General features: G+C 42.3%; 1 protein-coding gene across 1 annotated transcript; it reads left to right on the top strand.

Annotated features, from left to right (window-relative positions):
* Window positions 1-2,255: 2,255 nt before the first annotated feature.
* Window positions 2,256-16,051, top strand: slc43a2b (solute carrier family 43 member 2b). Its single transcript, XM_035535202.1, is given in 17 exon segments — window positions 2,256-2,306; window positions 2,308-2,358; window positions 2,361-2,418; window positions 9,755-9,802; window positions 9,805-9,872; window positions 9,874-10,049; window positions 10,205-10,260; window positions 10,419-10,495; window positions 11,684-11,776; window positions 12,044-12,177; window positions 12,320-12,516; window positions 12,855-12,998; window positions 13,789-13,921; window positions 14,464-14,590; window positions 15,231-15,304; window positions 15,457-15,580; window positions 15,759-16,051. Coding segments are annotated over 17 exon segments (1,773 nt in total). The 3' UTR covers window positions 15,921-16,051.
* Window positions 16,052-18,216: the final 2,165 nt, after the last annotated feature.

The following is an 18,216-nucleotide window of genomic DNA, read 5'->3' as shown; positions in this document are numbered from 1 at the left end:
TCCCAGTCTGTCACGGGAAGTCAAGGCGTGCACTGCTCGGTTAGGTAGCGTTATCAGCTACTGCTGCCAACAACAATGAAAAACACAAACCCGAGTCGAGGTCTCTGATTACAGATGAACATTTGGGAATATCATTACGTACTGGGACTTATACTGTTGGAGCAGACATACACTACTTATACAAACAAAAGCAATGCCAGATTTAACACTAAAACTGATCAGCACTAGCTTATAAACAGTCTGGTTTAAATGTACCATAGCAACATTTTTTTTTAAAATTGTGATATTGTTAATCCGGCCCACGAACTCTTTAAACATTGTCCATGTGGCCCTCCAAACAAAACGTTTGGAGCCTCTAGATGGTCATTTTTAGCTGTTTCCCATTTGCCGTTGTTTATAAAGATGTGCACTTTTAAGACTGTGATCAAGAGCACCTTTGTTTTTGACCATTTGCCCCTTAAACCCCACGATATTGATCACATTCCCTCAACTCAAACATTAAGGATGAGGCACTGACCTAAACTGGCTTTTGTTGTTTCGAATAAACACCCTGATTACCAACATCAATGACTTCCTCGAACGACGAGGCTTGTCTAACTGAAAAGCAGACAGGGGACCTCGGAAAATGCTGGTTCTATAGGTAACATTGGTGATCAAGTTGAATCATCACGCTGATCAGTCTGTTCAATAACTGAAAGGTTTTTCTGCAGCAGGTTGTCAGCTACTGTTGCGTAACGCGGTTTCCGCGAGCGCAGGCGCGAGGACGACGCAGAAGCTGCGCAAAAATGTTTCGTCAGATCGCTTCGTTCATTGATTTGGGAAGTGAAACACCTCGACGTGAAACAACTTTGAGAAGGCTGAACTTTTTACATCCCGAACATGCTGGTATTTATAACGCAACAAGGATAATCCGAAAACTATTCTTTTCGCATATGAGAATTTCTTTTCACTGCGCTTAAAGCACTTTCACATACGCTGACGTCTGTTTCTCTTGTTATTCGAGCTGTTTTGAATGGACAGGTAAAAATATATTTGTTTGTTTGTTTTGCTTATCTGCATTTTGCAATTGTTGCAGTACGTACATGGTAAACATTCACTGAAGAACAGCTGTTCAATACATTCTGTAGGCTTTCCCAGTCTACCCTATAAATTAAACCAATAACAACAACACCCTTAGTTTTATATAGTTCGCGACCTCTTCTCATTTAATGTGAAGCTGGCCACGTAGAAATGACTCAATTCACATCTCTACATTTATAAACGTTTGTTCACTTTTCAATTTATTTTAAAGTTACTATTTGTTTTTATTCACGTTACCATATATCAAAATTAGATGATAAATTCATAAGTAAGAAATGTTATAGCAATTTCTTTACTGCTATTAGTAGCTCGTTAACACCTGGACTAAAACTGCAGTTATGCTGCACAGTGGTGGTCGCCTAAACTCGCTCATTATCTGTAACTACTACCAGAACACTCCGAAACTCTACTCTGATTGGGTGACAGACACTCGGTCGCTACAGGTAGCCAATAAAAACGTTTCGGTGTTTTTTTGTGGTCTAGGGTTCCTATAAATTGGGCGATTGGGCAGTTGGAGTCTCTTTCAGGTAACTGAGAGACATTAGGAGCGACGGTGTGACAGGAAGTCTAACAGCAGTTTTACATTGCACAGCTGATCATTTAAGCGTGCGACGTCTTCCTCACAGGTATGTGGTCATGCATTTTGGAAAAATTATACATGACCATTAAATGTTTTTCTGTTAAATGTATCTATTAAATGTATTGTGAATGTTCTATAGATTTACTGCAGACTGCAGTTCATTAATGTTCAAACTATCTGTAATGTAATCCAGTTACATCTAATTATTTATGTAGTGCTTAGTTGTCATAAGTAATTTAGAAATGTTTTGCGTTAAATATTTGAGACCCAGTGTATAAATATTTGTCCACTGATGTGACATAAAGCATCCTTTCCCCAGCCTTGCAACTTATATTTCTAGTTGAGGACAATGAAAGCGATAAAACTACATAAATTATCTTACCTAATTTACAGAATGAAGAGAAACAGAAAATTGATTTACTATGTAAAAACTGATAAGCAAAATCTAAACAGGTTCAATGACTGAATTGCCATAACAACCTCTCTCTCTCTCTCCCTTTCAGCTAGAGCTCTCATCATCCTCTCACAAGAAAACCATCTTAGCCGCTGTTTGGACCTGTTCCGTGTGGCATTCCTCACGAGTTCACCCACTACCATGGCTCCTACCCTTGCCACAGCATTTCGCCCGCGTGGTGGATGGCGGGTGTACGGCCATCACTGAGAACCTCCTCTTCTCTGCTGTGCTGCTCGGCTGGGGCGCTCTCTGCTCATCATGCTGAAATCTGAGGGTTTCTACTCCTACCTCTGCGCAGAACACGGTGAGCTACCCACTGCAGCTCACGAGCAAAATGACAGGGTGCAGAGGAATATCTACCCCAAGTCCATCATATTCCCAACCAAAACCACAACATAACTTTACCTTCCCCCCCAATCTGGTGCAAGATGTGAGTCTGTGCTTGTTACAATATTACATATACTGTATATTACTGTATACAAATCAACACGTGCTGCATTTAAAATGTTCAGGCTATGTTGTGCAATAACAGTGCAACAGGTTTTTAGCAGGTGAAAGAGCTCTGCAAAACATTATTCTCTCACTGTGGGGAAAGAATTCCTCCATTTAGTCCAACAGCATTTTTAAAATCACCTCTTCATTAAAGACCCTGCTTTGGGAACCCCCCCTAAAAGGGGCTGGGAAGACAACATGTTGCTCCACTGGGATCCAGTGACCTAACTAAGATCAGCCATAAATTTAGGGGCCCAAGGCTGTGTAAAACATAGCCATTCGTAAGTAATAGCTTTATGGGCATTTAACTGGTGTGGTCAAGAGGTATTTTTCTCCCCATCTTTTTCTTTTTTGCAAGATGGATTCTCAGCCTTGTTGACTGTGTCATGATTGATTAATTGACTTGAGTATTGACCCAGAGTCTAAAGAGGGCATGTGTTTGTTCTCCCTGAACCTGAACACTTTGTTCTAATTCTTCCTTTTGTTCCCTGGAATTTGAATTTGAATTAGTGAGAAACTGGGACCTGATAAATCACAAAAGTCAGGTTGCCCAGCCCAGTAGAGGGGAAAAAAAAGGAGTCACTTGGGAATGGAAACAGTAGGAGGCTTATGGGCTGCGACTGATCTGGCTGTGTTCACAGCATGGTGTTTGTTAGCTGCAAAGTGTTGTGCCTTAAACACCTATTTGCCTTGCAGCAAAATGTTTTTCTCTGTCTGACTTAAGAGCTCTTACTAAAGCTATAGAGAATGATTGGATCTTAGTCCTGTACAAGATCCTGTCATTTAAAGATAAGGTGACAACATCAAGTTAAAAGTTCTAATCAGTGGAATGTATGTAAGATAATCCATAAATGCCAAAGCAAACAGATTGACAGATTCCTTCAAGGATATGAGTTTGTCTGTTCAGTGCTCTCTGTATGTTAGGAAGCATTTTTCTTGCAGCCACACATAGGAGGGGCAATGTGATTTGACAGACAAACCTGCACATATGCAAGGCTGTATGATGAAAGGTTTCCTGTAGTGGTAAAGGTCCAGTTTTGCACATAGAGGACAGCTTCCTCAGCAGAAAAATTGAAACGATGTAGGCCTTTGCCCTCCTGTGGTGTGCGTGCATGTGAGGTGGCCTCACTCAGCATCTGTTCCTATGCTTGTTATCAGATCTGGCAACTCCTGTAAACAGGCAGTACATGAAAAGGGCAGCCTCAGCGCTAACTTTCCGTTATCTAAGTTCTGCTCCCAACTGCATCAGACATATTACCTTTCTTCCCTTTCATTGAGCAGATTTGCCTTTTAAAAATGCATGTCTGAGAATTATATTCAAAGTTGATGGCGCGTATGAAGTAGAGTATATGGTAAAATGTTTATGAGAGTTCTTTAGTAATTCTGTTATTGGATGCAATGTTGGATCATACACTGAAAGAATAGTCCATGCTAGTTGTAACTTAATCTCTACCTATCACAACTGGGGTTGATCTGTATATTATCACAGACAAAAAAAATTGTGAATAATAGCGGAAATCAAAATTTATTTTTAACTTAAGTGCATTTAAAATACACATACAACAGCACCAAACAGGTCAACAGGTCAGGTATTTTTAATGTATATTTTAAACTACAGGAAATAACTGCATTGGTGTCAGATAACCACTAGTTCTTGGGGAAATAAATTCTCATGATGGGAAAAGTATTCCCATCTCTGAAAAAATGGTTTACACAAAAAATAATGAGAGTGCTGGCTCCGTTGTTTTTTAAATAACGTGTTTTCTGTGACTATACAGTGGTGTGAAAAAGTGTTTGCCCCCTTCCTGATATCTTAATTTTTTTGCATGTTTGTTACACTTAAATGTTTCAGATCATCAAACAAATTTAAATATTAGACAAAGATAACACAAGTAAACACAAAATGCAGTTTGTAAATGAAGGTTTTTATTATTAAGGGAAAAACATTTCTAACCTACATGGCCCTGTGTGAAAAAGTGATTACACCCCCTGTTAAAACATAAATTAACTGAGGCTTATCACATCTTTGGAAAGCTGAGTTCAATTTCTCTAGCCACACCCAGGCCTGATTACTGCCACACCTGTTCTCAATCAAGAAATCACTTAAATAGGACCTGCCTGACAAAGTAAAGTAGACCAAAAGATCCTCAAAAGCTAGACATCATGCTGCGATCCAAAGAAATTTAGGAACATGTGAGATACAAAGTAATTGAGATCTATCAGTCTGGAAAAGCTTATAAAACCATTTCTAAAGATTTGGGACTCCAGCAAACCACAGTGAGAGCCATTATACACAAATGGCAAAATCATGGAACAGTGGTGAACCTTCCCAGGTGTGGCCAGACAACCAATATTACCCCAAGTGCGCAGCGACGACTCATCCAAGAGGTCACAAAAGACTCAACAACAACATCCAAAGAACTGCAGGCCTCACTTGCCTCAGTTAAGGTCAGTGTTCATGACTCCACCATAAGAAAGAAACTGGGCAAAAATGGCCTGCATGGCAGAGTTCCAAGACAAAAACCACTGCTGAGAAAAAAGAACATAAAGGCTCGTCTCAGTTTTGCCAGAAAACATCTTGATGATCCCAAAGACTTTTGGGAAAATACTCTTTGGACTGACGAGACAAAAGTTGAACTTTTTGGAAGGTGTATGTCCCATTACATCTGATGTAAAAGTAACACAGCATTTCAGAAAATACCAACAGTAAAATATGGTGATGGTAGTGTGATGGTCTGGGGCTGTTTTGCTGCTTCAGGACCTGAAAGACTTGCTGTGGTAAATGGAACCATGAATTCTGCAGTCTACCAAAAAATGTCTGGCCATTTGTTTGTGACCTCAAGATGACGTGCACTTGGGTTCTGCAGCAGGACAATGATCCAAAACACACCTGCAAGTCCACCTTTGAATGGCTTAAGGAAAACAAAATGACTTTGGAGTGGCCTAGTTAAAGTCCTGACCTGAATCCGATTGAGATATTGTGGCATGATCTTAAAAAGGTGGTTCATGCTTGAAAACCCTCCAAATGTGGCCAAATTATAACAATTCTGCAAAGATGAGTGGGCCACAATTCCTCCACAATGCTGTAAAAGACTCATTGCCAGTTATCGCAAACACTTGATTGCAGTTGTTGCTGCTAAGGGTGGCCCAACCAGTTATTAGGTTTAGGGAGCAATCACTTTTTCACACAGGGCCATGTAGGTTCGGATTTTTTACCCTTAAAAATAAAAACCGGACGGCACAGAAAAAGCGAGAGGCGAACTTGAACTGATGTGCTCTTTATTTTTATAAATACATGCAACCAAGTTACCAGTGGGAATACGTCTGAAGCCGAGTTGTAATGTTCGAAGACTTCCAGTGGATTCCGGGACTGCTAATGCGCAGCGTTGCTCCTCGGGACCTGTGGAAGTATTAATAGGGAGACATAGCGATGAGAAGCAGGTGTCTCCACTCAGTAAACCGGTGATTGGAATCAGGGTAAACGAACGGTACGGCCGTCGTCTGATATGGGTGTTTCCCTCTCGGTGTTGGTCCAGCCAACCGTGACAGTTTTGTGTTTGCATGTGTTATCTTGTGTATATTTAAATTTGTTTGATGATCCGAAAAATTCAGGTATGACAGCGTAAAAAAAAAAAAAAGACCTCAGGAAGGGGCAAACACTTTTTCACACCGTTGTAGATGGTTGCAGAGGATAGAGATTAAGTTAAGAGATTAAAAGATTTGTGTCTCTTCCGGTATGGCAGGTTGACTTGACCTACCACTTTCCCTTTACCACATACTACCTTCGCACCTCCATCATACCTTCCATTTTGTTCAGGATGTGTGTGTATGTTGTCTTTTGATGTGGTAGTGTTAGTGCCATCAATAGTATCATGTCTCTGCTAAGATCATTTAAATCAGCCAACCAGCCGACACCAGGTGACATTTGCTTGTCTAAGTGCAGCATAATTCTCATTCAGATTGTCTTGCTAGTATATTCCACACCACCAAAAACATACAGAAACATACAAAATTAAAAATACAACCCCCAATCCATATTAAACATAAAAATCAACTGTGGGTATTTTAAAGAGAAATTATATAATTTGTTAGACACATATAAGACACATAATTATGACACATAACTGTGACTCCGCAGAAAGTGTAATCCCATAATAATAATGTGTTATCGATCAGATTGTAGACTGCAACAGGAGACTTCAAATTTTCCAAATGAAATATTTTAAAGTAGGGAACCGAAGTGTAGGCCTGCAGAGATAAATGCGGAATGGAGCTGGTGTGAATTCAAATTTTCCAAATGAAATATTTTAAAGTAGGGAACTGAAGTGTAGGCCTGCAGAGATAAATGCAGAATGGAGCTGGTGTGTGAATTACATTTTCAATGAAACTGTTTCAGTGAAACACTGAAACTGCAACTCAAAGGACTGGTCACAGCTCCTGGTATCCTTCAGTCTGAGAATCATCTGACTACCGCTTTTTTGGTATTGGTATTGCCTTGTCCGGTTAGATGGCCATACCTGCTATTGTTTTCCAACGTAATTGTGTAGAGGGCTTTGTGTGGGTGGCAACACGGCCCTTGAGTTTATTACTTTGTTTATTTTTAGCATATTGTTTGCTAATTGTTCGTTCCCAGATTCCACTTATCTGATCCCACACAACTTGGTCCTATATGCTTTAAACTACTAAAGGGCTATAAAAGTGAAACATGAGACATATGATCTTGGTGGATTGTATTTGATCCCTCCTGTACTGATGGACATAGGCTTTGAATCTTTCACCAGTAATATACACAGATTTGTCCATGCTGTATTTCACTTATTTACAACATAATTTGCTTAGGTCCCATTACAGTATCTGTAACTACAGTAACTAATTGGTTTATGTACTGCTAATAAAACTTGGAATTCAACTTAACCCAAGTGAAGCTCAACTCTCTAGACAGTATTATGTAATGTAAATGGATAAATACTAACTAAATCGAGAAAACTGTTTAGAATGTCTAAGAACTAATTATAGTTTTATATATTCCCGACACCAGTTCCCTAAGATGCATCCGATTTCTACTAGCTTAGACCTTAATTAGGCTAGCTGAACAGACAAAGTAGGCTATTTTAGTCATAAGGACTTTTATAAATCTGATTATGCATATTCCCACATCTTGCTCTGACTATGTAATACAGCATGCTCTTATAATTTAGAGTCAGACAAATGTATTAAGTATAAACATTCATTAAACCTATGCCCAGATGTATTTCGATCCTTGGTCATAGGCTAGTGGGGTAAGGGTATATAAATACAACCCCAAAACCTCCTACAGGAGCAAGGGAGGACACTTTTATTATGAGTATGAAAATCCTCTGTATGACCTTTAATGGATTTGCATGCTGTAATCTAAACATACATTTTGAGAGCTATTACAGTAATACTACCTGAGGTATACTGACCTTTTTATTTTATTACCTGCTGAAGTCTTCATTTGATAGTTATTGTACTAGTAGAAAAAACTCTGGGAACATATGCGTCCAGCAAGTCGGCATGCTGACAGAAGATCAGAGCAGCAGACCTGCTCTGGGAGTCTTGGACACTGAGGTGCTCCAGCAATGTGAGTCAGCTTCATCAGCAGTCTTCCCGCTCCCAGTTTCGGTTGTTGCTCTGAGCAAATGGAACTGTCAGGCCAACCTTGCACAATGTTGCTTGCTAATGGGAGAAAATCGAGTGTCATTGCAATGAGTGACACAGCGGCAACCGCACCGTGTCCAACCATTTACTGGGGAGCTAGCATACAACTCCCACTCGAAGCACATTATATCCTCAAACCTTTTGTCCTCAAACCTTTAGTGACCCGAGGAGTGGCATGCTTGATAGGCCAGGGTCTCATTCATGTTAAAGTTGTATAGAACGTTAATGCTATGGCATTAGCATGAACGCTAACCACCGACACTCATTAATGCAGAGCAGTTCTGTGCTAGGAGAGAGGGCAAGGAAGTTAAAGCCAGATGGAGACTGATTATGTAACAGACCCATAGTGCGATAATAAACTTTGTTCCAGCAATGTGCAATAAAAGAACAGTAAATTGTAGCTTTTCTCCTCCCTATCACAGTCTTATCTAAAGCTTTTACTGACGTCACAAGTACTCCCCATGTCAGTCAGCAATTCCCGGCTGCGTGAAGGTCAGAACGCAGCTAAGTACTGCTGCTGTAGGAGACAGCAGAGACCAACCTTTGAGACAGCATACAGTTTACTAACCCACACATTCTTAACCCAGCATACAGTTTCCCCATCTATCCTTTCATTCCCTTTCTCATCCATGGATTCATCCCATCAGTTAAGGAGTTAATGTGCACTAGAGCGTGTTAATCAGTTCAGTTCGGTTTTGTGTGTGCTAGCATGCTTTAAATATGCTTGCACATTTGGAGGAAAGAGCCATGCAGTTTCTAATACAGCACATGAGGCAGTATGATGGAACAGCTATAAAGATATGAACCTTTTTTCCCCTCAGTCTTCAGCAGGGCCCCTGTGACCCATGTTTGTTATGTGCAGCGCTGCTAGGGGCCTGCTAGGGGCCTCGCTGATTGCACACCATTAGTGCACTCTTCTCATATCTAACCTTGGGTTCTGTTCTGTTTAGTTTAAATCCCACATTTTTCCCATTTCTTGATTTTGCTTATATCCTCTATGACATGTTCTTACCACATTTTTTAAAGGAAACATCTAAAAGGATGTCCTGTGCATTCATTTTAGAACTGGTTGAATGTAACTTGTGTGATGTGCTAAAAGCTTCATGCCTGCACTGACAATTTCTGATTAATCCCTATGCAGTTGTATTAAGAATACTTTAAAATTAAAACGTACTCTTGTTTAGGAATGTCCATAGATGCAAGTGCTAGTTATGCAAATTGTCACAACCTTTTAGCTGGATATAACTACTAATTGAATCAGATTCAGTGTGATTATTCAATAAAACATTGGACGTTGTAATCCAGTCCCTTCCATTCTCTAACCTGCTGATCCATAATCCTTATCCAGGTGCTTGGTGAACAAAGTAGGTGACGATTAAACAAGCTACCACTGACGCATAAAACTTAAGCAGACAAAACGAATTCCCTTAACTGACGCGATCATTCCTGGTCCCTATTCGCTTGTCCAGGCAACAGCTCGGCCTTTAACGTCTCCCTGCAGCCGCGGGCCCCATCGGATGGGGCGAGGAAGACTACCAGTATGAGGACTACCAAGCCGTGTCACACGGTGACGGTGTGGAGGTGGTGGCCCCTAAAGCCGGCGGAAGAGCAGATGCGGATGAACGGCTGGCTGATCTGCAAGGAGCAGGATGAGATGCTGAACCTGGCGTTCACCGTGGGCTCCTTCCTCCTCAGTGCCATCGCCTTGCCCCTTGGCATCGTCATGGACAAGTATGGTCCTCGCAAGCTGCGTCTCACCGGCAGGTCAGTCCCTGCGCCACATGCACGCATTCCACGGAACTGCAGTCAGTGACTGACTGTTAGTCAATGCTGCATTTGAGAATGCGTCCTGTGCATGCGTAGGTTTGCATTCTTTATTGACTATCAGCTTCTGACTGTGACTGGCCCTGTGATTTCAGTGCCTGCTTTGGTTTGTCATGCCTGCTTATTGCCTATGGAGCCAGCAACCCTAACGGTAGGACCGTTGCTAATTTTCAGCTTATTACTACCACGTATGGTCTGGCAAAAGTTAAAAACTTATGATAGCAGTAGACATGGAAGGCTAATCATTAGACATGACGTGAGTAGGTTAAACTGACGATGTTAATGTTAGCGTGTGTGTGCTCCCTCCAGAACTGTCTGTTCTAATCTTTATCGCCCTGATCTTTAATGGCTTTGGAGGAATGTGCATGACCTTCACATCACTTACGGTGAGTTTGTCTGTGTGTATGTGCGTGTTTGTGTGCGTGTATATGCATAAATGTCATGGTCTTTTTTGGAGTGCTGTATTACTGGGGCCTACCATTTGCTTTTATTTTTATATGACATCTTCAGTCCCCCCCCCCCCGGAAAGCACCAGACACAAAATCTCTCTCTCTTTTCTCTTTCCTCTTTTCCTCTCTCTCCCTCTCTATCTTGCTCTCGTCGCTGTGCAGCAGGTTAATGATTAGGTCCATCATGGGCTCTTGATTCTGTCTCTCGTTCCTGTTGAGTGGTTTTTGCTGAGGCGTGAGCTCTCCGTGTTAACTGATGTGGTGTGGCGTTTAGCCACTGACCCAGTAACAGCCAGCTTCAAGATGACTCCAGGGGTTGTGTAACGTGGATGGAAATGCGAGCACCATGAATTCTTTTTTTCCCTTACCATGCAACCCTGCCAGAGCTAGGTCCACGACTTTATTATGGAAATTCTTGACGCTTTTGTTCAATTTCTTTCTTTTCTTCTTTTTTAAATATCTTCCACAGAAGAGCCTTTAAGTATCTGTAGCTAGGTGGCTAAGGTTTTGAACACAAGCCTCATATTGTACCCACTAAACCAGCCCCCTCTTCTCTTCTACACACTCACTTTGTCTCGCACTTGGTCAGAGAAATGAGTGGCGATAGTAGGCTGATCTAATTAAATACAGAAATATAGAGAGACCGAGATGTAAATGTAAACTGAGAAAAGGGGGGTGACAGAGTGAGGAAGAGTGGGAAACATAGATTTATCTGGTGTGACGGCTTCAATCTTTTTCAGAGAACAGTGTACGTGTGTGTGTGCGTGTGTGTGTGTGCGCGTGTGTGTGTGTGTGCGTGTGTGTGTGATTTCTTTCAATTCTCACTGTCTTTCATGGCATGCGCTTCTGGGCCCCAGAAAAGCACTCTGCCTGTTATATAGCTAACATTACTGCACCAAAAATGCTCCTCTGTTATGCCCTCCTAATTGCACACTGTTCTTTCTGCTCCACTGAGCACTACTGTCTGTCCAGGCTGAGTCCCCCCCCCCCCCCCCCGGCCATGTCCATTACCCACCCTGCAGGCTACTGATCACTGCACAGCACCAGAGCCAAGGTGATATGTAACAGCTGGGTGAGCTATGTCTGCCACATCACATGTTAATGGGTTTCTTCTGCCGTCTTCAGCTGCCAAACATGTTCGGAGACCTGCGCGCAACTTTCATTTCCCTCATGATCGGCTCCTACGCGTCCTCCGCTGTCACGTTCCCTGGAGTCAAGGTGCGTTGGATTTACGAGGCACAGTACAACGTTTGACGGCACTTAATCCAGTATAATCCTGTTTGTGGCGATTACGGATTTGTGCATTTTGTGTTACGGTATATTACAGTTTCACTGGAGGTAGATAAGATTAGATATGCTTATAGTTCCATTGTCTTTATTAAGATAACAAAGAACAAACATATGAGAAATGATGTTATGTTAATGATAATGGTAATGGTAATGTTAGGAGCAACATTTGAGTTTATTTTCATTCTGTCTTTGTAGGTGATTTATGACCTGGGAATGACCTTCATCACTATCCTCGTGATTTGGGCAGCATGTGCTGGCCTTGTTTTCCTCAACTGCTTCCTCAACTGGCCCCTGGAGGCCTTCCCTGGCCCTGAGGACATGGACTATACGTAAGGAACACACTGTAACTAGGATACACATACACACACACAAATATGCATGCCAGCACATACACACTATCAATCTACAACACTTGAAATCTTTCATAAAGATTTCATAGAGATTCCTCAATATCTTGGCCTGGATCCTCAGAGTGAAGATCAAGTTCAGCTGGTTGGGCTTCGATCACAAGATCACAGGGAAGCAGTTCTACAAACAGGTGACGATGGTAGGCAAGCGGCTAAGCGTGGATAACTCCATCAAGCAGAAGGACCTGACCATCAGCGAGCGTAACAACATCTGCCTGTCCACCACGGACCTGGAGGTGCAGTGCGAACCGAAAGAAGAATGTAAGACCACATCTTATACACCTGTCCCACAAACATCTCACAAAGCTGTTTGCTTTTGCAAAAATATCTACTTAGTCCCACGCCCACAGCTTTGGAAGTTACACGATAATCCTCATTAATGCACTGGTGTCCAAAGACACAGCTACACAACCACATTAAAGCCTATTAAAGACTGCAATCAGTGTAGAAGAAGTGAACTCGGAACCTCACTGCGTGATGATGTATCGCATGTCAGAACCCAGAGTGGTTTGTGGTAGTGTGGTAAGGAGTGAAGCGTGTGGAGGGCATGGGCAGTAAAGTGGACGCTGGTGCTGTTCTGGTGCTGTTCTGGTCCGCAGCTCAGTCCTTCCTGAAGAGCATCTCCAGCCCTCTCTTCCTGCTCAGCCTTGTCACCATGTGCGTCACGCAGCTCCGCCTCATCTTCTACATGGGAGCCATGAACAGCATCCTGGAGTCCATGAGCGGCGGCGACCTTAACACAGGTGTGCATGTGTGTGCGTTTGTGTGTGCGTTTGTGTGCGTTTGTGTGTGTGTGTGTGTGTGTGTGTGTGTGTGTGTGTGGTGTGTGTGTGTGTGTGCGTGTGTGTGTGCGTGTGTGTGTGCGTGTGTGTGTGCGTGTGTGTGTGCGTGTGTGTGTGCGTGTGTGTGTGCGTGTGTGTGTGCGCGTGTGTGTGCGCGTGTGTGTGCGCGTGTGTGTGCGCGTGTGCGTGCGCGTGTGCGTGTGTGTGTGTGTGTATGTTAGAGAGAGAGACAGATAGAGAAAGAGAGAAATGGACATTGTGTGCTTTGTTTGCTTTCATTTTGATCAACTATTTAGTGTTGGTAAAGTGTAAAATCATTTGTAATTTGTTCCCATGGCAGTGTGAAATTTTTTCCCTGTACCTTCTTTCCACCCTTCTGTGCCCTTGAGACTGTCCCTACAGTCGAGAGAATAGAGTTGGGTAAGGCAGCAGATATTCTACTAGGGCTAGATATTCTAGGTAGCAGTATGTGTGTGTGTTAAGCTCCTAGCAGGCCTGTGTTTAACCTTGCTCTACGCAGGTTGCAGTTAGAAAAAAGCATTCTTACCCTTCTCCATGACTCCACAATAGTCTTTAGAACTCACAATCATTACATTAGATTGCGTTATTAACCACAGTAGTTACTGACTAACCTCAGGTTATTCACTGTAGTGCACACTGATGAATACCTCTCTCTCTCTCTCTCTCTCTCTCTCTCTCTCTCTCTCTCTCTCTCTCTCTCTCTCTCTCTCTCTCTCTCTCCTTCTCTCAGTGAGTCTGTACTCCTCTATTTTTGGAGTCATGCAGCTGCTGTGTCTGCTCACCACTCCGGTGATTGGCCAAATCATGGACTGGAAACTGAAGGACTGTGATGATGGCGAGCTTGATATTAAAAATGACACCAAGTGAGTGGGTGCCCACACCTCATAGTGCTGGGCCATGACATCACTGTGCAGCTTATTAACACATCCCCAAACCAATAACACATGGTCATCATCATTGATAAAGAACGTATTAGATTATACTACGTGCTACATCAACACAGAGTCATACTGTATATAGGAAAATACTGCTGAAACATGCCAGCGCCATATCTGTGGGAGTGTGTGGGAGATAATCGTTTGTCTACCGTGTGCTGACAAACTGCATGTGTGCGGTGAGTGATCTGACTGGCCGTTCTCTCCGGGCAGTAACTGCTCTGGGGGAAATGCTGCATCACACGCTTCCCACGGTTGGCCTCAGTAAGCCCCTACCACTGCACAACTGTGTGCTGTGTAAAGAATGCGTCAGTCCTCACGAGCACATTAGTCGTCATAGTCAAGCTGTGATTTCAGCCAGAGGTGTTGCTGTGAATGCCAGGGGTTTTTGCTCTGGTTAGAGCACTATTCTGGCTTCACTTTATTTAGGTTTATATATATATACTGAGCTGGCTCTCTGCTCCTCACAGGGACCAGCCCCAGCGAAGAGACAGACAAATCCAAAAGATAACCAACGCCACAAGAGCCTTCTTCCTCACCAATCTCATGCTTGTTGGCTTCGGTGTTACCTGCCTCGTTCCTGTCCTCCAGCTACAGGTGAGAGAACGAGGAACTGTTCTCAAATCAGTTTACCCAAGTGCATACACACACCATTATGTTTTAGCGTGTGCACACACACACACACACACACATATCCACCCACACACACACACACACACACACACACACACACACACACACATACACACACACCCACACACACACACACACACACACACATACACACACATCCACACACACACCCACACACACACACACACACACACACACACACACACACACACACACACACACACATACATATCCACCCACCCACCCACACACACACACACACACACACACACACACACACACACACACACACACACACACACATACATATCCACCCACACACACACACACACACACACACACACACACACACACACACACACACAGTATACAGCATACAGCAACATGTTGAGGCAGCATTGGCAGTGCTACTTAGTCTCTATTAGCTGTACACTGTTGCCCCCTAGAGGACAAATTGTTAAGCTCTCTTAAACCTAAACAGTAAACTTACTGTGAGTTAATAATGAAGTGTGAACAGGCTTGGCAAGCATTGGGCTATATAGATAAAAATACATATATTTAAAAATCATTTAAGATCTGCCTCTAAATCCGTTCTCTCTTCTAGCTACTCTCCTTCGTCCTGCATACCATAGTCAGAGGGTTCATCCACTCAGCTGTTGGAGGACTTTATGCTGCTGTGTAAGTTTGTGACTGAGACACACTGTTGAGTGTGACCCAAAGCTGGACACACTCTACCAGCCTCGGTGGCAGACCTGCCTGTAATGTAGGAAGGAAGAGGCACCCTTATGGACAGGATGCTATTAAAGGATCATGTGTGTGTTTGTCTACAGTTACCCATCGTGCCAGTTCGGGAGCCTGACGGGGATGCAGTCACTGATTAGTGCCATCTTTGCCCTGTTCCAGCAGCCTCTCTTTATGGCCATGATGGGGCCTCTTGAGGGAGATCCGCTCTGGGTAGGAAAACACACAAAAATGCACACGCCACACAAACATAAACACACACAACCAAATTGTCAAACGGAGCAGCCTGAGTAAGAAAATGTAACAGTCTGTACTGTAAGGTGTTCCCTTTCTGTTGCTTTTGCTAAGGTGTCTCTCCTGATTTCTCTCTCTCTCTGGCTCTCTCTCTCAGGTGGATGTGGGTCTCCTGGCTGTCAGCATGCTGGGGTTCCTGCTGCCTCTCTACCTGATTTGCTTCCGCAGAACTCTCCATAGCAGGAGAAAGGCGAAGGAAAACGATGCTAAGATCTACCTCAGAATCAATGGCACCGACAAACATGAGGCTTTCGTCTAAAGCCAGGCCTGGTGTACACAGGGAAAGACAGAAAACTGAGATTTTATAATCACATACACAATATATACACACACAACACATACACACACAACAAATTCACACACACACACACACACACACACACACGCACGCACTCTCACGCACACATGCACAGACACACACGCACGTTCTGACACACACAGACATGCACGCACACACAAACACCCAACACAAATAGGCGTTTTTTCTGCTTGAAAATAATTAATAATGTTGTCATGGAAACTGACAACTGTTATACCGTCTTTATGGACTGAAGCGAAGGATGATAGCAGAGAGGTGGAAAGAGATAAACGCCCATCAATACAAATAAGTCAAATTAACTAGTTTTGATTGGGGCTATTTCCCATGAGCTTTTTCACTGTCTGCACTATCCTGTATGTGCCTGTGAAGGAGACCTATAGCTGTCAGGAAACGGCCCACTCAGCTATATGGTTATTGGCACTGTGAGGACATGCTGTCCAGGTCTGGTCAAGGAGTTAAAAGAAAAGGAAAGACAGCAAACAGCAAAGACAGGGAATGATTTCAGCCAGTCCGGTGCCTCTTGTAGTGCCTCAGCTCTATGTAATGTGCCTCGGAGTGTGTTGTATTTTAATTTATTAAAAATAATTTTTATAGGTGTTTAGGTTTTTTGAAGGTACATTTACCAAGCTAGCAAAGAGTGCTGGTGTATGTGAGACTCACTGAATTAATCATGAAGGCTATTTATATTTCAGTGTCATGGTGCTAGCCTCCTTCAGATATCATACAATAGCAAAATCAATCAAAAAGAAACATTCCAACCTTGTTATGTGGGTTCCTTCCAGCCATGCAGTGGTTGAGCATAACGTGTTTATTCTGTGTCACCCCCTGGGGGCACAAAAAGGTAATACTGAACTGCAAGTGCAGCATCAGCCAGCACCATGACCTTCAACAAATCTCTCTAGGGTGGGATACTATATTTATTAATATACATTTATAGTTGCAATGCATGTAGCTTTAATTTTACATTCCTAGCGCAAACAAATATTTTATCTTATATAGGCTGCACACATAAAAGTGACTTTAATATTATAGTCATGTAGTTTGTGGCGAGTGAAATTGTTGGGGGGTTGGCCCATATACTCCATGGGACTTACAGCACTTTTAACATTCAGGATTTCTTGTGAATCTCCAATAACCACATCTCCATTTTGCCTGCCTTCCTTTGTGCTTTAATATCATTCTCTTGCTGTCCTTTAGAGTGTTAATTGTCAGGATCAAAGCTTCTTTGTCCCTTTAACATTAGTGCATTTTATGTCAGAAGAGAACTCATAAATGCACTTTGTGCTATTTACAGTAATGATGTTAAAAGATATAAGTGTGATAGTATGAGGAGAGTACGTATGTTTTGTTTAATATTGAGATGTTCTATATTGTGTATTTATTTCTTCTTTTAAACCCAGTCTCATCGTCCTGGTTCTTTTGGTAACCTCATGTTATTTTTTTCCTCTTGGAGGTATTACTTAGGAGCAGCATTAAATAAACTGTGACTTTACACATTTTTTTTGCTTAGTTTGCATTTACTAATTATCAGGACATTTTAATGTCCAAGATGGCTGTAAATAGGATTTCTTAAAGGGAAATATTCTGACCATAATTCATTCAAACATATTCAAACCCATGCTATTTAAAAAAAATAAATTGCACATAAAGTATAAAACAGATGTTGAGTTGTTTAGATTATCGCAGTATGACATGTTTTATGTGCAACATAAGTCTAAGAGATTAGGGTTTGATACAGAAAATATGTGCATAAAATGTCAAAACAGAGTTTTCAAACTTCTTCCTAAAATAAGTATTCTTGATAGCTCTCTGAATGGTGATTGTCTTAGAAAAAAATGTGAAGCTTCGATCACAGATAGACACTGGACTTTAAGGTCTTATGGCAAAGGCAGCTGTTTTTCTGTGCTTATTGGTTGAGAGAGAGAGAGAGAGAGAGAGAGAGAGAGAGAGAGAGAGAGAGAGAGAGAGAGAGAGAGAGAGAGAGAGAGAGAGAGAGAGAGAGAGAGAGAGAGAGAGAGAGAGAGAGAGAGAGAGAGAAGCAGAATAGCCTAATTAGAAAAGAATAAGTCAATGCTGGAATACTGTGCGCTGGCTACAGATGTATTATAAATAGCATCTTTGTTTACTTTTTACATGATTTCTATAAGATTGGTAGAGAACATTCCTCAGTCCTCAAATACCCAGAACCTTGAAGGGCAGCTGAAGCTGTCCATGAGACCGATTAGTGAAGAAGCCG

The sequence above is a fragment of the Electrophorus electricus genome, chromosome 17 (assembly GCF_013358815.1).
Source record: "Electrophorus electricus isolate fEleEle1 chromosome 17, fEleEle1.pri, whole genome shotgun sequence".
Lineage (NCBI taxonomy): Eukaryota > Metazoa > Chordata > Actinopteri > Gymnotiformes > Gymnotidae > Electrophorus > Electrophorus electricus.
This window is presented reverse-complemented; position numbering and strand designations above follow the sequence as displayed.